The sequence below is a fragment of the Phalaenopsis equestris genome, unplaced genomic scaffold (genome assembly GCF_001263595.1).
Source record: "Phalaenopsis equestris unplaced genomic scaffold, ASM126359v1 Scaffold000167, whole genome shotgun sequence".
Classification (NCBI taxonomy): domain Eukaryota; kingdom Viridiplantae; phylum Streptophyta; class Magnoliopsida; order Asparagales; family Orchidaceae; genus Phalaenopsis; species Phalaenopsis equestris.
Genome location: NW_018164609.1, coordinates 1,119,023 through 1,144,674, shown reverse-complemented (window position 1 = coordinate 1,144,674; position 25,652 = coordinate 1,119,023). Strand labels below are relative to the sequence as shown.

The 25,652-nt window shown below is 33.7% G+C and overlaps 2 protein-coding genes across 2 annotated transcripts in view; one reads left to right on the top strand and one right to left on the bottom strand.

Moving 5' to 3' along the window:
• LOC110022125 (AUGMIN subunit 4) overlaps positions 1–15,500 on the top strand; it is a gene marked incomplete in the record, with an annotated part of 27,394 nt that extends 11,894 nt beyond the window's left edge. Inside the window, 8 exon segments of the mRNA XM_020720930.1 lie at positions 4,188–4,281; positions 4,412–4,483; positions 4,616–4,674; positions 4,835–4,903; positions 4,983–5,034; positions 5,909–5,986; positions 6,061–6,155; positions 15,234–15,500. Of these exon segments, the coding sequence (XP_020576589.1) occupies positions 4,188–4,281; positions 4,412–4,483; positions 4,616–4,674; positions 4,835–4,903; positions 4,983–5,034; positions 5,909–5,986; positions 6,061–6,138 (502 nt within the window).
• Positions 15,501–18,018: 2,518 nt separating this feature from the next.
• LOC110022107 (BTB/POZ domain-containing protein At2g30600) overlaps positions 18,019–25,652 on the bottom strand; it is an 8,666-nt gene continuing 1,032 nt past the window's right edge. Inside the window, exons 2-11 of the mRNA XM_020720906.1 lie at positions 23,235–24,038; positions 22,600–22,929; positions 21,900–22,127; positions 20,489–20,650; positions 19,089–19,301; positions 18,938–18,985; positions 18,522–18,580; positions 18,295–18,427; positions 18,142–18,181; positions 18,019–18,056 (exon numbers count right to left, since the gene is read on the bottom strand). Of these exons, the coding sequence (XP_020576565.1) occupies positions 18,173–18,181; positions 18,295–18,427; positions 18,522–18,580; positions 18,938–18,985; positions 19,089–19,301; positions 20,489–20,650; positions 21,900–22,127; positions 22,600–22,929; positions 23,235–24,035 (1,983 nt within the window). The 5' untranslated portion in view covers positions 24,036–24,038 and the 3' untranslated portion in view covers positions 18,019–18,056; positions 18,142–18,172. The remainder of the gene's footprint in view (positions 18,057–18,141; positions 18,182–18,294; positions 18,428–18,521; positions 18,581–18,937; positions 18,986–19,088; positions 19,302–20,488; positions 20,651–21,899; positions 22,128–22,599; positions 22,930–23,234; positions 24,039–25,652) is intronic.

The following is a 25,652-nucleotide window of genomic DNA, read 5'->3' as shown; positions in this document are numbered from 1 at the left end:
AATCAAAACACGATTTACTCGCGCGCGGCGACGCGACAAAATGGGTGTCCTCCCTAGGAAAAATCGACGTTCTGGACGCGCAGGTGTAGTCTGTTTTGTCATCTGGGATCGCTCGGACGACGTCGTCGACAATCGAGTCAAAAACGCGTCGAAATTCAAATTTCACATAATTTCGACCCGCGATCGATCGTCTCAAAAGGTTTATTGGAGCCCTCGACAAATAACAGTGCAAGCGATGCGAATTGCGGCTATCAGAGGCATCGACTCTCCGAATTGCGAAGTTTGTGCGCGCGGGAGTGCGGAATGGCGGCTATCGGCGTCAGCGACTCTCCGAATTGCGAAGCTTCGGTGCGCGCGGGAGTGCGAATTGTGCAAAGGCCACCCTAAGGCTCAGAAAGGTCCTACAGGAATCCCTTTTGGGTTTCCTCATGTCTGTTTCATCCTTCTAAGTGCTAGAGGTCGATACCACACACTCGAAACTCCAAAAGAGGACGGAAATAGGTCGAACTAAAAACGAGGCGGGCACCACTCTAAGGTTCTAAGATAGTCGCAGGAAGACCGTTAAGGCTAGATCCTAACTCCTACGAGAAATACTAGACCTCACGAAAAATGAGGTCAACACACACTTTTTGTTACAAATATAGAGCACAGCCTCACTTTGAAAATAGCATTACCTTTTAAAAAATGTAAGTAGTTTGGCTTAGTCATTACCTTGTAATAGGGAACTGACTTAGAAATGTCGAGGAGGATCATCACCCTTAGATGCAAGAATTTGGCTAGATCATCGATGGATTGCCTTTGCGGTTTTTCTTGGTTGTATTTAGTAAACTTGATGGTTGGGTTTGCATTATGCTGAGATGACACATTTTAGATTGAGTTAGGCCCTTCAAACCATCACCATTCATTTCAAAGCTGGGAATTTTGTTGATACCGTGGCTGCTCAAAAGTGATCTAATAATGACATTATAAGGTAATTATGCTTCAAGGACTATGAAATCAACTGATAACATCGATTATCAACCCATAAAATTGTGAGAGTAATGATGCACTTAGGATATTTAAACTCTGCAGTGAAGCCAACCATTGACCCTTCATTTGCGAAGATTCTTTGGTCAATGTCTAGCCACTTCAAGCTATAAGGGAATTAAATGTTGAACGATCTAACCAAAGTTGGTGGGACAAGACGTGAACTTTTTTATCACTGTCTTGATGACCATCACGCTGTTGAAGATATTAGTTTGCGATGCATTTCATCATCTATAGAACAATAATAGGTTTGAGATTTTGGATTACACATTTCAAGTTTTTGGATTCATTGTATACTCAAATTTTTGGAAGCTCCACACTAGGATGGGTGTTTGTCAATGAAATTTTTTTTTTTTTGGCCTTGATGTACTTTTGCTAGGAATTTCTTTAACCATCTCTCTTCTTTTGATAGGGCCTTTATATTGTGGCAATTTTCATTTTTTTTACTCAATCATTGTGATGATAACAAAATTTATTGGAATCACTCCTTCAGGTTGGGCTTAAATTTTTCTAGGTCACTTTATGTACTCATTAATAGCTCCCTACTTATAGTTAAGAATGATTGAAATTATATGATAAAAGTGCATGATAGTTCAAGCATCTCCATTGAGAAAATTCTTTGTGTTTAGAATTGTAATGCTCATGAACGGCAATCATTCCGCACACCTTATCTCCTTTCTTCGTTGTCTCCGAATTTGTTATAGAGATGGGAGCCTCGAATCTCTTGTTGAACTCCTCAACATTGATATACTTTTTTGCCTTCAATAATACTCAAACAATGTTTCTAGCAACAACAAATGTGAAACAATCATCACTCAAACCATGGATCAGTGCTACTTTTCTGATGTAGTGGTTTGGGTCTAACATCTCTAACATCATTTTATTAAATTTGGTCTTGCATGTCAATGACACAAAATATTGCTCACCATGGAGTGGCCAGTGCACACCCTCAGTGTCATCTGCATGGCGAGATGCAACACACTAAAATGAAACTTGCTATTTGATCATGTATGGGCAATGAGGAACGGTTCATTGCCTCCAGAGCATACATTAAGTTGATTTTTAAGGTTTAAAAATAATATATGTATATAAATATAAATATGTATGTATGTATGTATGTATGTATGCACATATGTATGTGTGGCCTGAAGAGATTTTCTTTCACCTTGATCGAGACAAAAATGGATTTTGATAGGTCCGATGCTTTTGGCAACCAGAAAAGAAGTTGCCTATGAAATTCCTTGTAAGAAGTGGTGCTCATTGTGCAAAACTTTGAATCACTTGATGGACTTTGATAGCTCTGATGCTTTTGACAATTGGAAAAGAAGTCGCCTATGAAACTCCTTGTAAGAAAAGTGCTGCTCTCTGAGCAGAACTTGAAAACTAGTGAAGCACGTGGCAAGGCTTAACACTTGGCCACAACTGACATTACATATGGGGCCGTCATGGTTTCGAAATTGGTGAAATGTTCGATTTATTCAATAAAACCTTTAATGGATCCCACTAAAGAATATTAAACATTTGAAGTGGTAGTTATGTGTGTTTTTTAACGATGAATGGCCATGTTGATGGGGGCATGATTATTGCATAGGATAAGGATCCTTTATCTTGCATTGAACTGATGTCATCACGAGCCTTAACATGAGGCCTCTTATGTTGTTCCTTAGGAACAAGGGTCAATATCTCCCTATTCTCCCTACCTCCATTTACTTGAATATCTTTGGGTTCTGCAATTCTGCTGGCAGTTATGGCCTACATTGTTGGCTTCACATTTATCACGCACATCCTGCATGTAACAGCATGAACTTCTTGCTCTTTTATCAAGAGCTGTGTTGTGTTGTCTAATTTAGCTTTATTCTTGTTGAATTGCATTTGGTAAAAGATTTGTTGTTGTAGTAGTCTTTTTCGGTAGTCAATTGTCTTACCTCGTGTTTTATAAATAGCTAACTCTCATCATTATCACCAAGCTAATTTTCTCTTTATTCCTATTATGTCGCTACAAGAGCGCTAAAAATGTTGACATTGGATTTACGACATTCTGAAAATTACGAGTGTTGATAAAAAGAGGAATCAGGAGAATGGATGTTCAAGAATAGGGCATAATAAAAAGAAAATCCAACATCTTGAATACTTGTCCCTTGGAGCAGTTTACTTTTTTTCTTTTCTTAGAGGATCCAAGGCAGATTGAGGAGGAAAAGAGACCCACATATGATAAAATATAGTTGCTTTTGCATATATACCACTCAATTCTTATGTATTTAGATATCTAACACCTAGACTTTGTTTTTTGCATTTACGCCACCCAAATATTTCAAGTCGCGTAGAGAATACTACAGTTTTAACTTTAAAAAAATGAAAAAAACATTTTCAAGCATAGTTAAGGTATGTGTGTAAAAATGGAAGTTTAGGTGTTTTCTATGTAAATTCATAAGAATTTAGTGGAATGTATGTAAATATTCTTAAAATCTTTTTCCTACATGTCTATTTCTACATGTCATGTTATTGGGGAGACTTCTATTTTTGTGGCTCTGTAGGTTTCTGGATTAATTGTCCCTTAAGTTGATTTAATATTTCCTCTTAGGATTTCACGTCCTGTAATTTTGCTTTCTTGCTCTTTTATGGCGGCATCGACTTGGGCATGTGACACTTGTTCTCAGATGTTTGATAGGCTCTGGTATTTCATCTTAGGATCTCCCTTGTGATTTTACTCTTTTTTTTTTTCTATGTAACTCAGAAAACTGTTATTTGTTTGTACCAAATCCTAGTTAGATTAGGTAAGAAAAAACTGCGACAAAGTATAACTTCAATCACATTTGAAGTTCTCTTTTCACATACAATGAACCTTACAGACCTACTCTAGTACAAAATCCTACTTTCTAGCAGAAGACCCGAAATTCATTAGTCCATAAGAACAAGCAATCAGTGTTTAGATTACAATATAATTCTTATTCAACAGTCATTTGTTTTTACAAGAAAATACATTTGGAGGTTGGAATTCATATATATATGTATTGATAGTTTCAACCTTATAAGAAATGTACCAACTGTTATTTTATATCAGATAATTGTTGATTAGCTTTACATTCACATGCACTTGTTATTGTCTTTATGATTCTCCTTCTTACCATGTTTAGTTTCTCACTTTTTGGTTTGGTGTTCAGGGTTAAGTTAATCATTGAAGAGATTGAAAGGGAAGAGGCGCTTTTATTAGAGGATCTTTACTCGATGGATAGAAAGTTTGCAGAGCACTTCAATGTATATTCTGGAAATAATCTTTTGTTCATTATTTTCACTTCCGATGTCTCACTTATTCTCTGATTTTTTCTTTAGTTCATGCTTTTTCAATCTTTTTTGGTGTTCTTTTTTTTTCCCTTGATATAACCAGGTCATAGAACAAATACTAGAGGTGCTTATTAAGTTTGTTATGGACCTAAAATTGCAGCATCAACACGAATTTGTAAGTCTTTTAGCTTGTTTGTTTCTTTGAATATTTCAAGTGATTTATTTGCGTTCTAATTTTCCAATGGCATTAAATCTCGTCTTGTTTTTGCATTTCTAATCCTTGTTTCTCATTTTTTCCATGAAATAGGATGAATTGAGGAAAAATTGGCTTTGCAAAAGATGCCAAACAATGAATGCCAAATTGAGGTTAGCGGTTTGTATCATCTGTTTAGATGTATCATTGTCATCAGCTGACGCTTCCCTTATTCAATTATTTTTTAAATGCAATTCTATTCTAATGGAACTTTTGTTTTCTTACATAAATTCTCAAGTATTTTTAAAATTTTTTTACTGTAAATTTTTGCAGGGTTCTGGAGCATCTTCTTTTGCGCGATACTTATACAAAGGAGTCTGTGCCTGCTCTTCACAGGATTCGGTAATCTGACTGTAATTTTCATCATCATCAGTTTGAAAAGATTATTAAATTCAGGCCTCATTTTCTCCCTCCCATGCAGAAAGTATCTCGTAGAGGCAACTGAGGAAGCATCCGTTGCTTATAATAAAGCGGTATGGTTGCTTTACATGATAACTTTGTTCTTTGAAGATTTAATGCATTTTCTGAGTCATATGAAAATAGCTCGTTCTTTGAATCTTCACTTAAGAGGAAAATTAAAGGAGTTGTCATTCTAAAATGTTGGCTTTGGGGCCATTTTTGTGCCATTTTATGAAATTAATTAAATTTTTATTTCATGCTGTATTATTGAATGAACTATATCCTACCAATAGAAGATACGAATTTATTGTCATTTGATCAGTCCTATGAATGCAGCGAACTATTCTCATTTAGAGTTTATGCACTACCGTTCTTTCTTCAACACAGTTCCCATTAGCTCAGTTTTCATTTCATGCAGCCTGTAAAGTTAGTTTAAGTAATCCAGGGCATTTACGTACATACATCCCAATTCCTATGTATTTATTCATCTAAGACCTAAACTTTACATTTTTACATTTATAGTTTTGTAACACCCAAATCTTTTATATCGTATAAAAAATATCAACATTTTAACTTTTAAGAAGAGAAATACACTTCTCATGCATAGGTAAAGTGGCATGCTTGTAAAAAATGAAGTTTTGGTGTTACATATGTAATACATGGGAATTAAGTTGTCTTTATGTAAATCTTCCTAACGATTTTTATTTGGACCCAAGTCAAAAGTAAACAGTTTCGAGTTATATGTATGTATGAGCTCTAAGATAAGCATGGGTTGAAATGAACTAATTTCGAACCATCAATCTTGGAATTAAAAGCTTGATTTCAATTTCGATTTGATTAAAATTCAAGCCTTTCTGAACTCTAAGCATAATTATCAGCCCTGCGTTGTACTATTGTTCATTGGCAGTTTGCTTGTTGTTCCTCAGTTTTTTATTTACTCCTCGTCAGGTTACACGTCTAAGGGAATATCAAGGCGTAGATCCATACTTTGACTCAATTGCCAGACAGTACAATGATATTGTGAAGGTATACTTTTACTCTCAAGTATCTTTTAATCAATTCTACTTTCTCTTGATACCAATTGCTTTGTTAATTTACAGAAACTGGAGGGAATGCAATGGACAATTCACCAAGTTGAAATGGATCTAAAGCGCTCACTTGATCAATCAGCAGCATAAAACTAGTATTATTTTCTGTAAGCATACTAAATGGATCTAAAGCGCTCACTTGATCAATCAGCAGCCTAAAACTAGTATTATTTTCTGTAAGCATACTACTTATTGCTCAACTTGTAATACTCATATGAGAGAAAATGAACAAAATGATTCTTCAACCATTTATAGAGGGTTAAAATAGTCTCAAACTATGTAAAAGGTTAAATTAATTGCCAGATTATTTAAATAGATATCAAAATGGTTCCTGGCTGGATTATTTGTCCCCATTTAGGGTGTCCACAGGGTGTTTTAGTCCCTATTAAAATAATATGGGGGCTAAATGAGCCTTTTACGTGCTTTGAGACCATTATAATTCTCTGCAAATAGTCGGGGAATTATTTTGATGCCAGAGATAACCAAAACCACGACTCAAACACCATAAATTTTATTGCTGAAATGCAAAAACGAGTACAATGATGCCTACTTACCAACAAGGAAACGTAGAGAGCAAGAAAGAACACAGAAACAGTAAGACGAAACGTCACATACACAGTAAGAAAAATAGTAAACATGAAATATACTCATCATGAAGTAGAAACAATCCTAAAATGTGACAAAACCGGTGCGATAGCCCCGGAAGGCTGCTGGAAATCTGTCGAGGTCAGCCTAGGGAGGGACGGACGACTGCTGTTCGACGCCTAAGAAGATGGCAATCCTGGAGGCTGACAACCGAGGAAACAGGAACATGTTAGCCCGAACTGGAGGTGGCTCTAGAAGGATCCTGGATGGCGGCCGCCTGCTGTTGAGTGACGAGGAGGTGCGGCTGAGGAAGGGGGAAACACAGGAGGATGGCATGACAACCTGTAAAGAGTGGGTGGCCCGTCGGTGCCCCAGGAGAGAGCTGGGAGGTTGGACTACCTGTCGGACAGAGTTAGGAGGTCGGCGTTAAAGGGCGACGCTGGGAGGAGGGGTAGAGTGGGGATACACACCACTTGAGGCGAGATACAGTCGTAGCCCCATTCGCCAAAGGGTGCAACCCCCGAAGAGGGAACACCAGGAAGAACACCGAAAATCAGAAAAAGAACTAGTGTCTATTGCCTAAGTAAAAACACATAAATAGAGAGAAGACTAGAAACTAGCAATGGTAAGATCTAAGAAAGGAAGGGGAGGAAATTGTAGGAAATGAAGAGGTTTGTTGCAACTCCTAGGAGGAGGCAAAAGACTAGGGCCAGGAAGGAATTGATCGCGGAATAGGAGTCGAGAGGAATCGCGAGCCTTAAGTGGTAATTGAACCGGTCCCAATCTAGCAGGACCGGTTCAATTGCCACTTCCGGGTGAGGAGCGTGACCGGCCTCACGTCAATCCCCGGGGTTAAAGGAGCTTCGACAAATGGTTCCTCATAATATTGAGTGAGATCTGCAACTTTGGATGTTGCTAAAATCTTGGAATCTTCTGACAGGTCAATTTTGCATGCGTTGTCGTTCATTTTTTTTTTAATGCGGAAATGTTCATCGACTCTGGGCTTGAGTTAGTTGTATTCTCTTACAGGAAATCGTTCTTTTTTTTCAGTCATATCCACACGAGGTCGCCTTTTTGAAATGTTGTCTTAGTTGTATTCTCTTACAGGAAATCGTTCTTTTTTTTTCAGTCATACAGTCATATTTTTTGGACCCGTTTGTTTGTGTTTTATATTTGTTATTCTGCTTAGAAATTGCTTTCCCAACTTTCTCGTGGAGTTGCTAAGTTTGATAGACACTTTCCGTAGCATCCTCGTTGATCTCTGCGAGGGGTACAAGTGGGACCAACTCAAGGGTGTGATCAGGTTGCTGTCGTACACAATTTCAAATGGTGTGTCCTGTGGTCTGGCTTGTTGATCTATTGTAGGAAAATTTAGCTTGAGCAATGTGAAACCGCTGCTTGATATTTTTCCCTACGATGCAACAAAGAAAATCCCCAAGGCGTCGCCCTCTTGCCGCCCTCCCAACTCTGCCCAGCAGGTTGTACAGTCTCCCGGCTCTCTCCAGCGACACCGATGGGCCGCCAACTTCGATCAGGCTACCACACCATCCTCTTGCGCTTCCCCCTTCCTCGGTCGCACGGCCCTGTCACTCCACAGCAGGCGATCACCCTCCAGGATTCTTCCAGCATTACCTCCAGCATGGCTAACCTACTACAACACCCTCGATTGTTAGCCTCTAGAATTGTCGCCTCCTTAGGTGTCACTAGCAGTCATCCATCTCTCCCTAGGCTCACCTCGGCGGATTTCTAACAGCCTTTCGAGGCTATCACACCGGTTTCATCACATTCCAGGACTGTTTCTACTTTATGTTGATTCTATTTTTGCATTTATTATTTTTCTTACTGTTTATGTGTCATTTTGTCTTAGTGTTTATGTGTTTTTGCTTCGTATCTTCGTAACCTTGTTGGTAAGGAGATGTCATTGTGCTTGCTTTTAAATTTCAACAATAAAATTTGTCGCTTCTAAGCTGTGGTTTAGGTTACCTTCGGTATCAACAAATAGTTGGGGAATTATTTGGATTCTTTTCTAAACTATATAATGGGATATAATTAATAAATTATAAATGTGAGAAAGTATGTGTTTTTGTTACGTCATATGTATAATAAATTATTTCATTTGGGACACGATCCACATTTTTTTCCTTGTTTTTTATATAAAAATTTTGACTTTTTTTAAAGTTCTTTTTATTTGTGTATGGTAAATCTTTGTATAAACGAAAGACGTAAACCGCTTATTCTACCGCCACAAATTTTTTAACATGCATAATCTTAAATCAACTTATTGATAACTGTAGCTCAACTTAAACCAAAAATCAATCTAATTTACCGTTAATTTTTAATTGTAATAATACTAAACTCAATACATGACATTTAACAGGTATATTGAGATATTTTTTAATTATTTAGAGGACTTGTTTTATTGTTATTCAATTTAGAAATTTATGAATGGGATTACTTTATTTTTTAAAATGATTTTAAAAATTGCTTCATTTAATTAGCATCATGTTTAGCGTACAACTTCTATGATTTAATTTTATTTAAATTTTGAGATTAGAAGAATTAATGGACAAATGGATTCAACAACCAAATTATAATATATAGAAAATTAATATATCGCACTCAACCTAATGGTGGTTCATACATAGATTTGATCACTTTTCATGATTAATTAAACCTCCTATGAATTGGTTTATATTTTATTCTCAGAGTAAATCAATTAAAAAGGGTGTAAGCAACCTCATGTTCACTAGTTTATCTTAAGAGTAAGAACCACTGGGGAACCTCATCCCAAATTTACTTAGAATCCTATATTATGGGTGTCCAACGAGCAACGTGGGAACAACTAATATATGAGCAATAAAGATAACCTTATTTTCATGAGCTATGTTAAATTGTCTTTTGGCAACCTTTAGTGACTGATAGTGTTGTGATGGTAGTCTATGAATTTTTTATTCGTAAATCATGGTCTAGGGAATTTTGTTAAGTTACTATGACAATAATAAGTAGTTGAAAACAACTCTACCAGTTGATCCGCCGGACATGTTCCCATTTTAATGTAGGAGTGTCAAAATTTGACCCGACAAATCAGCTCGACTTGAGCCTAACTTGAGAGATTTGAGTATGGGTTGACTTGATTAATTTTCGTGCGAGATTTGGGTTGAAAATTCCAATGCAATTTAGTTTTCGATTCGGGTTTGGATTGAGTTGCTAACCTGAATTTGACCCAAATTAATCTGCCAACCTGAAATTTACTCAAATTTCACCCATTAATCTGAGATAGCCTCAAATTTGACCCGAACTTGACTTAAATATGACCCAAATTTGACTCAAATGGTTGTTATGCATATCTTAAATGTGTTACGTTGGTCATTTTTGGGTCAATTAGATTGTAAGTAGGTCGGGTTCAAGTTCAGGCTAGATTTTTTGACTTGTTTAATATTTAGGTCCGGTTTGGGTCAAAGAGTTTCGAGTTCATGTTAGGCCCAAACTCTACCCATGAACTCAATTTGACACCCCTATTTCATGTAACGACCTATAGCAATCAATGGACAATCATGCCTTTTGATCTTATGGCTTCTAGCAAGTGAAGCAATCAATGCCAATATGGGCACTCCTGAGTTTTAGGGCCTAGTATAGTATCAAAATTAACAGTAATAAAGAAGAGCATTATTTAATTGATACAGAACAAAACACATCATGGTGGTTCATTGCAGTTTTATAGAAGTACTTGGTAGCAAAACTTGATGATAAAAAAAAGTAGGATATGGACTGATCAAAAAACTTTAAAAAGACCGCGAGTGGCGCCTTCCAAAAACTTTCACCTCCCAGTATACCAAACAAGTCAGAGAAAACAAAGAAATATGCTAGGTGAGAGCCTAAAAGAATAAAAGATTGTCACTAGTAAGAAATAAAAAGGAACTAATCCTAAGCCAATCAATCAAAAAGTAAATAGAAGGGAAGCTTTGCTGCATAATGATGAAAGAGTTCAAAGAAGCACACTTGCAGCAAATGTGTAGACAGAAGCTAATTATAAAGTAAAGAGGACTTACATAAAATCCAATTCTTATGCATTTACATATGTAACACCTAGACTTTGATTTTGACATTTATACCACCCCAAATCTTTCATATCACATAAAAAATACCACTATTTTCAACTTTTAAAAGGTGAAATACTGAAATACATCTTTTGTGCACAGGTAAGGTGGCATATATGTAAAATTGAAGTTTAGACGTTAAATGTGTAAATAAATAAAAATTGAGTGGTGTGCATATAAATACCCCAATAATAAATTGTTTAGGGGATGATTGTTTGAAGTATTAATGCATTTGGAATCTTACATTCTTATTTTTAGGAAGTTCTGTACAAAGTAGTTCTGTACAAAGTAAAATAAATGTAAGGTACAAATAAATTTTAGTTCTTCACTTGCAAAATTGTCCTGAAAGTGCACTTCAAATTTCGCTCTTTGAAACTCTCGCTCTCATAACCCCTTTGTGCTCGCGACCCTCCCTTTGTGCTCGAAGCTCATTGCTAATGATTAGCAAACACCTAAGTTTTCATTAAAACAAATATGAAATAAGAATTATGTGAGTTTATAACAAACCAAGTAAACCAAAAAAATTAAAATACAATTCATTTATTTATATTGTACTTGATTGTGTATTCATATCAAGTTTTTTTATTTATTTTATTTTATTTTGTTATTTTTTTCGAACAAAAAAAAAACGACGCTGCTCGACTCGTCTCCTTGCCCGCACGATCGCTCCTGCTCATCTCCCTCGCTCGATTCCTTGCTGTGCCGAGGAATCCCGCAGACCCCGCTCGACGCCTCCCGCACTCGCCTTCTCCCTATTCTTCCACGACCCGAAACCCGCAGCTCTCCTCTTCGTCTTCACAGAGAAGCATCGACTCCCGTTCGAAAGTCTCGCCTTCCTCTCGGTACGATTCATCTTCACCACTTACCGAGACCTTCAATTGCCTCACCTCCCTCTCGCGCGATCTCTTCTCTTCCGCCGAAGACCCCCGATCGCCTCCCTCTTCCTCACGCTGAAGAAGCTCCGATCTATAAGTCCTGCTCGCCCCAGGCGACCAAACTCTCGCCTCTACAACTTCGCGAATCGCGATCTTCTTCCTCACCTGCTTCGCTTCCTCTCTTGCGAACTCCCATCTGCACTGAAACACTCACCTGCTTCGCCTCTCCCGTCGGCTCTCCTACCCGTGCCCGATACCCTCGTCGCGTTTCTTGTTTGACACTCGGGATTAGAGTTAGCCACGGGATCGCTGTGTGTAAGGCCTTCCAACTAAAATCTCTACACAGTTGCAGGTATGTTTCTTGAACTCCCTTTTCATTTAAATTTTTTTTTTTTTTTTTTCAATAATAAAAGAAAATCTGTGTTATTGATTATTGAGTGTACACCATATACCCTGAATCAATCACTTCTTCTTTCTCAGCATAAGATAATTTTATCTGCTCTTCTATTGAAGTGTGATATGGTTCTTCATTCTAGAAAAGTTTTGTTCTAAATTATGTAACTTAAGAAGTTTTTTTTTTTGTGATTAACTTTGACTGGACAAATATAACATGAAAAAAAAAATGATTCTAGTCATATTAATACAACTAAGTGCAACTAGTGGCAAATGTTTACTGCATTCCATCGAATTATTATTGTATATTCATATGTTTGACATCGATCTTTGGAGAACTATAAACGCTGCTTTGACCATACACTCTTACTGATTTTGGAGAACCATAAACACTATTTCGATTATATGTTATTGTTGATTTTAAATGCTTCATTGTTGGTTTCATGTTTCAAGCACTTAAATGCAAATATTGTGAGATTCCAATGACCATTTAAATGCTGATTTTGGAGAGCTTTACTTGTTGTTTTAATGCTATTTGGAGGACAATTAAATGATGTTTTGGGGACTGTTTTCAGTTAATTTTGCTATAGTTTTTGGAGCTTTAAATATACACTTTTATGTTTATTTGGACCTGCATCAGAACTTTGTTAATGACATTAGGTTTGTCTCACAAAGAAATTGAATTTGGCCAAGAAGTTGTTGAAATATGGTGCTCTTGAATTTAATTTTAAAGCTATCAATTCCAAAATTGCATCAAAATTCAGGCTTGTTTGGATATATTTTTTGATGATGTCATTATAATTTTTGGTTAGTTTGCATTAATTTATTGGAAGATTTGCATGCATACCACTCAATTCCTATGTATTTACATATCTAACATCTAAATTTCATTTTTTACATATATGTCACCTTACCCATGTACATAAAAAGTGCGTTTAAATGTACTATTTTATCTTACATATGAAGATATTAGCAAAGTTGCAATTTCCTACTTGTAATCGGACATTCAGGTAAATTAGTCTGTCATAGAAAAAAATACACTGTTTTATTTTTGTAGTTAATTGATCAATTTATTCCTGCAATTTTTTATGTCGGAAATTTTCTTATAGGAACATTAACAAAAATAAGAGGGACATTTACATAGAGACCACCCAGTTCTTATATATTTATATAGACAACACTTCATTTTTTTTACATATGCACCAATCAATTTTTTCATATCACATAAAAATTATAATTATTTGACTTAAAAAGTGAGATACATGATAAATCTTTTATGTATAGGATAGGTGTATACATATATATACATACATACATATATATATAATTTGAAGTTTATGTAAAATACAGGAATTGAGTGAGTGTCAATCTTCTCCTTTTAAGATATTAGTGCTAATAATCTAAAATGTTTTTTTTGTTTGGGTGTCTCGTTAAAAGATTTGTTTATTTCTTTTTTTTAGTATTTTTGTAAGGATTGAGGCCATTCACAACGTCTTTTAGAAGAAAATATTTCATTAGGACTTTGCACGTAGAGTTACTTGTGAAATCCAATGAAATCACGTCAAATAAAATAAAATCCGTCCAATAACACAGAAATATTCCTCGTGTGTTATTCAGGTGTTATTGTGAAATATTTTCAGAACAATAACACATAAATAACATACAATAACATTTGAATAACACGAAATAACACACGGGAAATATTCCCCTGTTATGAGACCGATTTTTTTTTGTCTGTCGCCTCCACGTGTCTTATTTCATTGGACTCCACACGTAATTTTACGTGCAGAGTTCTGATATGTGCGAAGTTCTGATGCAATATTTTTGTCTTTTAAAACAGACCCACAATCTTAAATGAATTATGTAAAGCACAGCTAAAATAAGTTCAAAATGTTTTCTTTTCAATAAAAATTTCATCTTTTTTAAACACTTATTCAAATTAGAAGTAAAATGAAGTAAATTTTTATGCATTTGAAATCTCATTTTACAAAAACTTACAAAAAACTTATAAAAAATAAAATTTAATGCATCTTAAATGCATGCAACTCAACAAACCTTAAATGCATGCAGCTCATTTGTTGACTTCAAAAAATACTTTATTTTCTCAATTTAATTTACAATTTCTTAATTTTTTTCAAATAGTACTTGCATGTAGTTTTTGAAAAATACTTCTCAAGCACACTTGCTTGTACCCATTAACCTCAATAATAATTTGAGTTAATTTGTTCTAACTCATTCCTCTTTAGTATGTATATCAATTCTCAATACATCATAATAGGGGCTTGCCTCTATAGGGAACTTGGAACTCAGGTAAAATAAACCCTATTTAATCTTTGTATTAAATAGGGGAATTTGTCGGTCATATATAAAAGGTTCGCAGACCAAATGGATGTCACAAATCTCTTAGTTTGCAGGATTGGGCCTATTATCGGGGTCTACACTTTTCTCTTGAAATGTGTAGTATTCAGGGTGTCAGACACGATTATGCAAATTATTGGCTAATGAGATCCATTCGGTCTCATTTTTTTTTTTTTTCGAAAATTAAAACATACTACCTTCAAAACCAAAAATATATCTATTATATTAAATTAAATTTCAAAATTTATTTTCAAATTCATTTTTTTAAATCTATCAATCGAAAAAGTTGACCGACAAACACCTAGACTTTAATTTTGACATTTATGCCACCCCAAATCTTTCATCACATAAAAAAGACCACTATTTTCAACTTTTAAAAGTTGAAATACTGAAATACATCTTTTGTGCACAGGTAAGGTGACATATATGTAAAATTGAAGTTTAGACGATATATATGTAATTAAATAAAAATTGAGTGGTGTGCATATAAATACCCCAATAATAAATTGTTTAGGGGACGATTGTTTAAAGTATTAATGCATTTGGAATCCTACATTCTTATTTTTAGGAAGTTCTGTACAAAGTAAAATAAATGTAAGGTACAAATAAGTTTTAGTTCTTCACTTGCAAAATTGTCCTGAAAGTGCACTTCAACATAACCCCTTTGTGCTCGCGACCCTGAAGCTCATTGCTAATGATTAGCAAACACCTAAGTTTTCATTAAAACAAATATGAAATAAGAATTATGTGAGTTTATAACAAACCAAGTAAACCAAAAAAATTAAAATACAATTCATTTAATTATATTGTACTTGATTGTGTATTCATATCAAGTTTTTATTTATTTATTTTATTTTATTTTGTTTTTTTTTTCCAGAAGTTGTCTAAGCCAAGGTTACTACCAATAAGGTTTCATGAGGACCTTTTCAAGGGCACCCCTAAGACATTCTTGACATATATCCCTAGCAGGTATGGAGAATTTGAATGTTAGGGTTATATATATGATTAGTTTAAATTTTGGGAATTGTATTGCGAATGAGCTTATTTTAATAACATGTTGCCAACTCTTGTTATTATTGGAAAAAAAAAAAATTGCATATTATGCTTAAAATAGAGGATGTTAAACTATGAAATATATATGCATTTGCACTTATTTGTTGTCATTTTCATTTGTTGTACTATGAAATGTATATGCTTCAAAAAAGATTGCATATATATGTATTTTATATCTTTTAGATTTGCACAAAAATTGTTAAAATTGAGGAGAGGCACTATAATTTTTATGTCAAAAATTTGAAAATAAAAAAGAAAACGTGGGGCCTGGCCCATATGAAATGAACTAATTTATTAATAAAATTACAAAGTTCTTATCTTATTCTCAATTGGAGAATATGAGATTATAAAGTAATGCATTGAAGTTTGGTCTCTTGTAATTGTGGTAAATTAGAAATAATCAAAAGATAATAATGATGATCAATTGATATTTGTTGGGTGATGGTGGTAAGTCTGACAATTTGCATGGTTAGAGAATAATGTTTGGGCAATAGTGGTTAGGTAGTGATGGTTGAATGATAGAGGTCGGATGATGGAAAATAGGCTGACTATTTGGTGACGATAGTCAAACGTCGACAAATAGATACTAATAATCATATAACAATGATAGTTGATGGAAATCATTAGTTTCAATTGCAAATTTGAGCTCTAAAGTTCTTTAAGATTCTTCTATGAAATGAAAGTCTCCATGGGCGTCAAAAATCATTGAAAAAAAGACGCTAGTTTTTTAATTGAATATAGTAGCAAGTTTTCCAAGTGAAGGATTACTTGTTATGAGAGACCTCCAAAGCACGTCTGTTGCACACTGAGATGCATCCGCTGATACCTAAACATGCGCGAACAACGAGCCGTTTTGACAGCCCTATTTACACACATACCACCCACTTCCTGTGAATTTACATATCTAACACCTCAACTTCACTTTTTTTTCTTATTTTTTAGTTTTATGTCACCCAAAATCTTTCAAGTGAAATACAACTTTCATGCATTAGATAAGGTGGCCTATGTATTTACATACTAACATCTCAACTTTACTTTTTCTACTTTTATACCACCCAAACCTTTCATATTGCATTAAAAAAAAAAAACCCAATTTTACTGTCACAATCGCATCAGGGTTTCTACATGAAAATGTGCATTTCACTTGAAAAAAAAAAATGCTGATGTTTTTTTATTTTTTTATTTGAAATTAAGGATTCAAGTATTAAAGTTCTGGCATTAGAACGTATGTACATATAAATTGTTTGGTAGCATGTAAATCTCCTATTTTGCATATATGAATATGAGTGCTTACTCTCACAAATCTTTTATCATTATGCTCAATTTTAAATGATTAAAGTTTAAAATATATTTAATTAATTAAATATGATACTAAGTATTATTTCAAAAGTTAATAAGAAAATATTTAAATCAACACAAAAAGTCATTTATTTGATATTTTTGTCCTACATAAGAATAATAATAAGTTTAAAAGTGTATAATCAAAAGGGAGTACCTGGAAGGCCCATGAGCGTGGAAAATTTGTGGAGCCATCATGCCTGAAGGTGTAATAGTTGCACATAAGCTGTTAATAGAAGCAAATTAAATGGGTAAGTTCCTTGGCTGTAGCTACAAACAACAATCATGTTCATGTAGCATTTTATAGCAAAAACATTGTTAATAAGATACCAAAGAGATGATAAAAAAAATTGGGCATTTACATACATACCAAACATTCTTAGGTATTTACGTATCCATCACCTAAACTCTCGTATGTACATGCATATCACTCAAATCTTTCACATCACATAAAAATACCATCAGCACTATCTTTTTAAAAGTGAAATGCACCTTCTCATACATAGGTTTATGACATCAAGGCGTTAAAAGTGTAAAGATCAAACTTTAGGTATTAGATATGTAAATACACAAAAATTGTGTGGTATGTATGTAAATTTCCCTAAAAAATAAGTTGAAGGAATGTATGATGCTCATATTCATATTTCAAATTCCTTATAAAAAGCTGTGAATAAAACCAATTAACAAAGAAATCAACCAGCCATGCTTCAAGATTAAAATCTTAAATTGGTTGTCCAAACAAAGGGTGATTTATTCTTTTAAAGATGAGAGACAATAAGAAGAAAAATCAAATTTGATAGAACATTAATTAGGAATATGATTCTGAAAACTCATTTTGAGAGCTTATAAGCCTTCGTTTTTTATTATTATAAGTAAGCTTAATAGACTCATTCAATTTAGGATATAAACTTAGAAATCTACATGTACTTAGTTGGTCATATGGTCTTAGACAAAGTCATTCTACTAATGATTAATTGACTGCTAGATATAAATCAACATTATTGTGCCATTAATACCATAAAAAATATCTTAAAATTGATAACATTGTTTGTTTTGAATGCCAATGATAATCTTAAAATCTCATACATGATGCTTAGTGCAATTTGAGCAACAAAAAATATTTGCATAATGTTGTTTTGAACAAAATGAAATGAGTAGGTGTGTGGGTGTGGGTGTGGGTGTGGGTGTGGGTGTGGAGAGAGAGAATTTTAAGGCTCAAAATAATAACCTGGTGACCATGGCCAATATCAACCATCCACCACGTACAGCTTCGACCATCTTCAATCCGAGGTCCAGCAAAAGATGTAGGCTGTTTGTTCCCGAGCACAAAGTGTGCTTCACAATATTGCTCAATATACTCTGATAATATTTTTAAGAGACCATAAAAGTCATACCTTGTAAGCTCTTGATACTAATGCCTTTGGATCAGTGTATCTGCAGGTAGGGCTACTTGATGTTACTGTAATTTTCTGAAAATTATGAAAAATAATTGAATAAAAAAATATTTCGAATAAATTTCAATAATATCGTGAAACCAAATATTTTACCTTGGCTAGAACAGGATTCATCCATTGATGTTCGCCATATGATGTCCCAGAAAAATATAAAACTCCATTATTATCACCATCACATATAAATTGGAGCTCTTTGAAGCTTGAGCGCCTATGCTGAGATCTTACACTACAAGGATTCATCCATGTTAATGGTTTACAGTATTTCAAAAGAGAGAAAACTTCTTTAAATAATTGCATAATGGGTTCCAAATATGTCTCACTTTTGATCTTCTCCCAGCAATTTTGATCCCACACAGGAATACTGAACAGCTTCTTTCACCTGCCGTATCATTTGAAACGATGCTTATCGGATAGTGCGTCAAAGAAAGAGAGAAGTGCCAAATTAGTCCACTAACTATTTAAATAGGATCATTTAAATCCCGAATTTTATAAATTTGTTAGATTGGTCCCTAGATTATTTTATTGGGGCTAAAATAGTCCTTACTGGGGACTGTTTCAACCCATATTATAAAACTCTAAGGACTAAATGGACACTTTTATAAATTCGAGGACTCAACTGAACCCCTGTAAAGAGTCGGGAGATTTGACAACTTTCTCGTCAAAGAAACTATTAGAGGAAAGTGAGCCAGAATATAAAGAAGGGTAGAGGACTTTATAACAAGATAAGGCTACATACAAGTTGGCTGAATATTAAAATATGCTTGCATAATCTGCTCTTCTCTAACTGCAAAATTATTTAAGAAAAATCATAGGTAAATTTCAGAAAAATAGTTTAAGCTTCTAAACATAAGAAGCTAATACCGAAATGTATACGAGAGAACAACTACCTTCTCAAGTAAATGGGATGGCATCAAAGGGAACCTTACAAGTGGCAATAGATTGTCTAATGATAAAAGCCTCTCTCCAAATAGCTGCTCTGGTGTCAAAGAGTTCAAAAATTCATCCACTAGAAGCCAACCACAATTTTTAGAGGCTTGCATGGACCACATTAAAATTGCGTCAAGAACCCTCTCTTCAGATGTTACAGTCATATCTACATGCTGAAAAGCACATTACTAAAATCATCAGATGTTTCTTAAGAGCAAATCTTCTCAGAAGAAATTATCATTATCTTAGACTCATATGGTTAATCATGATCAAATTAAATGCAAGGTAAAGTAATAAATAAAAATTCTTCCATAGAAAAAGAAAAAAATATAAGCCTTTTGATTGATCGCAAACAAACAAGATAATGAAGGTTTGGCCTAGAAATAATCAAGACTGGCAATCATAATATCACTCAATAGTCTTTCAAATCAAAAAAAAAAATCACAAAATAGTCCCTCAACTCTTTATAGTGGGTCCTTTTAGTTCCAAATTTTTAAAAAATGTCAATTTAGTTCCCAAACTCTTCAATATTCAATATGAGCTGAAATAGTTACCAACGAAGCTTACTTCAGCCCTAATTTAAAGAGACTGGGAACTGATTTGACACTTATATAGACCGTAGAACTACAATGGCCCCATGTAAACAATTATTTTGACACCATACTACTTTCAAATGGATTTTTGTGACTTGGATGAGCAGCAAATATATGATTTGTCTCAGCATACCAATATCAGAATCTTCGAAAAAAATCCTAATCAAACAGATACGTAACTTTCCAAGGATAAAAACCTCAATAATTGTACAATATTACTTGGTAAATATAAGATTGGAATATCAATTAAATATATGATACTTCTAATCTATATGATACCATAACAAGGCATAACTGAAATCTGCAGTTTCAAAAATTCAAGAAAAAGAGAGAAGCTGAACAGAAAAATCCTTAGGAAGATAAAAATGCATTAACTGAAAAAAAAAATATATTTGATCATTACTTGGGCGCCACTCCAGAATAATGAACAGACTTCTTAACCCGATAGAATAAAGAAAATATTATTAAAACCAATCAAAAATTCTCCATCCCCAGCCCACACAAAACAGTTGCTATTTATAAAGGCTAGACTCTCCAAATTACAGCTATGTCATCATAAAACATAGACACAACAACAAATTAAAACACATAAACCAAGACATATGAACTGAAATAAAACTCTAGCTTCTGCATCATTATATTTTAGCCTTATCTTAAATATCTTTACATCGAAATTGTTATATATCCAAGCAATAAAAGTTTTCTTGTAAAAAAGCCTGACATATAAGTTTCACATGCAAATAAATTTATGCAACATAGAAATTTACCTGAAGGATGTCCTTGAAAATAGTCTCATCTAATGTGACAAAGTCCGTGCTCACAGTCGTGCAATAATCAAAGTGCATCGAAAATTCCCTCTTGCATGTTTCTTCAACCACTTTACAAGAAAGAAGTGATGCAATTGCAACTAAAATGGGGCAGATTGTATCCTGCAACAAATTGTGAGATGTTAGAGTTTAAGACACTTAGCAACTTCTTCAAAATCTTCAGAGGCCTTTGTCCATAGAATTTACAAAATACAACTAAGTTTGATGGATGATCTTCTTCCAGGAGGACAACACCAACCCTGCATATACATGCACATGAAATGTATTAATATATTTGTATTCTTCACCTTGGATATACTTATTCTAAGGGGCCCATTTGCAAATCCTCAATCACCAACTTAAATGTGTCAAAAATGTGCACATAATTATGATAAAACTCATGATTGAAAGATGATATACATTCCCTTGGTCCCCAACCCACCATGGTTTTGAATAAGTTGAATATGGCTGCTCGAGCAAATCCTCACAGTTGATGAAAATTCTTGAATGAAAATAGAAATTTTAAGTTACAGTCAAAAATTAAGAGAATAAAGTTAAAATGTAGCATATTATTGAAGCTATCATCTTTTTCCTTGTAGGAAAATTTACTTACATACCGCACAATTCTTATGCATTTTCTAACACCTAAAGTTTGATAAATACATTTACAACAACTTGAAGTTAAAAATATATGCATGAAAATGTGTATTTCACTTTTAAAAGATTAGTGATAGTGCTATTATTGATGTGATGTCAAAGATTTGAGTGTTATGTACGTAAATATGGAAGTTTAGGTGTTATATATGTAAATAAAAAACAATTGTGTGCTATGTATGTAATGCCCCCCTTTTTATCGAACTCAACGCACACATCCAGAAGTGCTAAGCCTTCGACAAGACCTTCCTGTCAGAGAAGCACAAAGTTATACTATCGGAACATGCTGTGATATAGCAAACACAAGCAAAGAACATGAATAGTAATGTGCTCGTGATCCACCAGCTTTCAGGATATAAACCCAAGGACAAGGGCATAAAGCGAAAAATATATTGTAATGAGCCCGTTTGTGTCATAAACCTAAACCAATCTTAGACTCGTGTACTAGCCACACATGCCTCAAAAGAATGATAGATATGAATGACACATGTTGCAAAGCTGCTAATTAAATCATAATTTTAAAGAGACACTACAAAAGTTCAAATTTAATAAATTCAATTATTTAAAATACTGTCAATGAATAAACAAATGTTACCTTGTTTCTCTTCTACTTCTCCAAACTTACAAAAAAAAAAAACATTCAAAAAATGAAGAGTAAATTATACGAAAACTATACATAACGAATTGCATTAGCTAACAAGCAAAAAAACTGAAGTACCTCGGATATACATTCCAAAAGGCGTTTACAGCATTCTCGTTGGAGGAATGTGATGTCAAATTGGTCGGCTAGCAAAATTAATGGGATTAACAAAGAGTCAACCTTATCCTTTTCGATCTCAAGTTCCCCACTGTACATGAAGTGCAGCATGGCTAAAAAAGCTTCTGAAGACACATCACTAAACGTAACATTTGTGGATTTACTCTCAACCATTCCACCTGTGAACATCTAGATTCTAAAAAACATAAGTGAGGGCACATAATGGATTTCAATAAAAAATAAGAGCGAGCACATATATAATAGGATTGGGCAAAGTCAATTGCATTCTACATTAGGCGCTGAGAACATTGAAGATATATTTCATATAAGAATTAAAAAAACAGTATAGAGCAGACAAATAAAAAGGGGCATTTAATTAAATAGCCCAAAATCATAACGTAAATACATATCTAACACCTAAACATCAATTTTTACATATATATGCCATCTCACCTATGCATAAAAAAAAAAGTGTTTTACACTTTTTAAAAGCCAAAATGGTGGTTTTTTTTATGTGATATAAAAGGTTTGGGTGGTATAAATGTAAAAAATTTTAGATGTTATACATGTAAATAATGTATACAGATGCCCCATAAGAAAAGCACCGCGGTTCGATAATAAACTGTATTAAAATAAAAATTAATGAGGAAAGCATACAAACCTTTGCAAATGGAGCACTCCACAAACTAAGAATCAATTTGTGCGACCGAGTAACAAGACCATATCCTTCAACATAAATGTTTACATCGCTATGCTCACCACTTGCAAGGAATTGCTTAAGCTTACCAACTGCAGCAGTCTCTCCATATGGGAAGATGCCACATGGTTGAACTGCACAACTATTATTCAATATTTCTACTTGCTTGCCAGAATCAAAGGATTTCTTTTTAGTCTTAAAATGATCCAAAATTTCATCGCACTGCTCAATCAATGACATCACATGAAACTGCACGCCCAGATTCCGCAAGGAACCGAGTTGTGACTCCACAACCTAAATAATAACATAAGAAAATGAAATTTATTACATGAAAAAGTAATATTTCAAAAAAAAGGAGAAAAGTGTCAAAATAGTCAATTTTAGTCCCACAGTCTATAAAAGTGCCAATTCAGTCCCCAAACTCTTTTAATATGTGCTGAAATTGCCCCCCATTGAGGACTAGTTCAGCTTTAATTTAAAGTTTGGGGAATAATTTGACACATGTATAAACTCTGGAACTAAAATGGCCCCATGTAAACAGTCATGGAACTACTTTATCGCTTTACTGTACAAAAGAGTAAACTGGCCATTTTACTCACCTTAGTTCGACCAGAATAAATATATTCCAAAAATGCATGTAGAACTGGATATGTTGTTGCAGTTAGGCTAATGATATTCTCACTAGAAGTATCGGAAGAGAAATCACCATATACATTCAAAATAACTTTATGCGCAGGAACAATTTTTCTTTCAACGCCAACAATAAACATTAAATCAGAAAAATCCCAACTCTCCAAAAAATACAGAAGTTCCAGTTTACCATGCTCATCATTATTGATATTAAGAATCTCAAACTCCGTGTCATTCTCTGCTTCATACTCGTCGTAGTCTATTTGGCCCAAGAGATTACGGTGATGTTGATTCACCGGCAATATAACAATATTTCGATACCCTACATGCTTGTCCCAACTGCTTAATCCAACATATTGAACACTGCAAATAGGTTTCGAATCAAGCCATTGAACAATTGTGTTCTGGAATGGATACTTCCCTTCGCCGATACAGATAAGTCCATCATATATACTGATCCAATAGCTCTGAAATGACGATGAACAACATAAGCCTACACCAACAATGTCAACCATAGTATTATTATTTGCTTCGATCTTCAACCTACGATTACGATTACTGCCCAATATGACAGTATAGTGGGGGCTATTATCCATCTTGTAATGGTAATTAGGGCTACCAATTTGCTCTCTAAACACCAAGGTGACATCATTTTGAGCAAAAGCCTCAAATTTAATACATCCACGTCCCGCCTCCCTAAATTTTAAACCTTCATTCCACGTACATTTAAAAGGTGCAACTGTAAGAAATTTGTGTTTTTTCTCACTCATTTCCTATGAATAAAGAAAAAGAAAGTAAAATAAGAATAAAATAATGTCTATAAAAATGTCAAAAAAAAATTGTAAATTCAAGCTAATCATTTGATAATCAAGTTTGAATTTACAAATGACAAAACAACAATTAGTTAAATAACAAGACATGTTATTTATCTAAGACAATATTACAAAAAATTCCCTTTATGAAAATTTAGGCATAACTACCTTGTTCAGGAAAGAAAAGAAAAGAAGTACTCAAATTTGTTCGTAAAATTTATGTTCGTATTCGGTTCAATTTGTTTGACATTGGCTTGAAATGTTAACGTAAACAAATTAAAATACAAGTATATCTTCAATAATCAAGTGTTTTTTAGAGATTTCATCAAGCGTAGCTAACCTTGAGGAGCCTCATTTCTGTAAGCATTTTAAACGAGTTCAAATAAGTTCTATTTATCACACATTGTGAGAACACTGTCATTTTCTTTTCATATGAAAACTCAAATATAAGAAAAAACACCATGGTATCATCTCTTTTTTCCCTTCAACTCTCATATGGTTCAACTCTCAATATTTGATAATCTATTTTAAGTCACGAAACTAAACATGAATAAATTAATACAACTTAACATGCATAATTGTATGATGTACACCAAAGCCAAACAACTGTTGACTCACAACACCAAAGATACGTTGACTAATATTTGGAGTTATCTGAAATTTGCCAACAATCAACTCCCAAAATGAAGTAATACCCAACTCCATACATTACTATGACTCACAACACCAAAGATACGTTGACTAATATTTCGAGTTATCTGAAATTTGCCAACAATGAACTCCCAAAATTAAGTAATACCCAACTCCATACATTACTGATCACTTTTTGCCAATGCTCATTCGCTCACAATGCCAGATGTTCAATAACCAATATCACTCGACATCTTAAACTAGTTGAAATTCACTAGCAATCTAGCATTCAAATCTTTAACGTTTGTCATGGCCTTTTGTTGAAGCTCACTAACCCGCAACATCAGATATTAATCAAAAGATCACCTGATACCCATAATCATGGATATCCATCAAAATCTAACTCCAGATTTATGTTGAGTTTTGAATCTTGATGCTAGATATATCTTTTTGCCTTCCATTTAAAGAGATCCAATATACGCATTTATCTTAAATATTAAATTAATAATAAACTTAATAATCATTTATTATTTATTATTTATCAAAAAAATATTATAAACATTACTATTAAGTTAATTAAAACAAAATCAAAGATATGAATGAAAAACATCAAAGTAACTATTTTTTCGAAAATAATATCATCATAAAATGTTAAGATTAAATTAATAACACAATTAAAATATAATACTAATAATATTTTAAGATTTATCATCAATTATATCTTAACTATATAAATTCATAGATATATTAATTATTTTAAATATATAATTTATAGCTTAATATTTACTAATAATTTAAATAAATAACTACAAAATTATCAAAGTTTATAAAAATAAAATAATAAAGAGGGATTTACATATTTACCAATAAACTCTTATGTATTTACATAGTATATAAAAACATTTACATTCACTTGTATAATATTTTCATATTTAAATGATATAT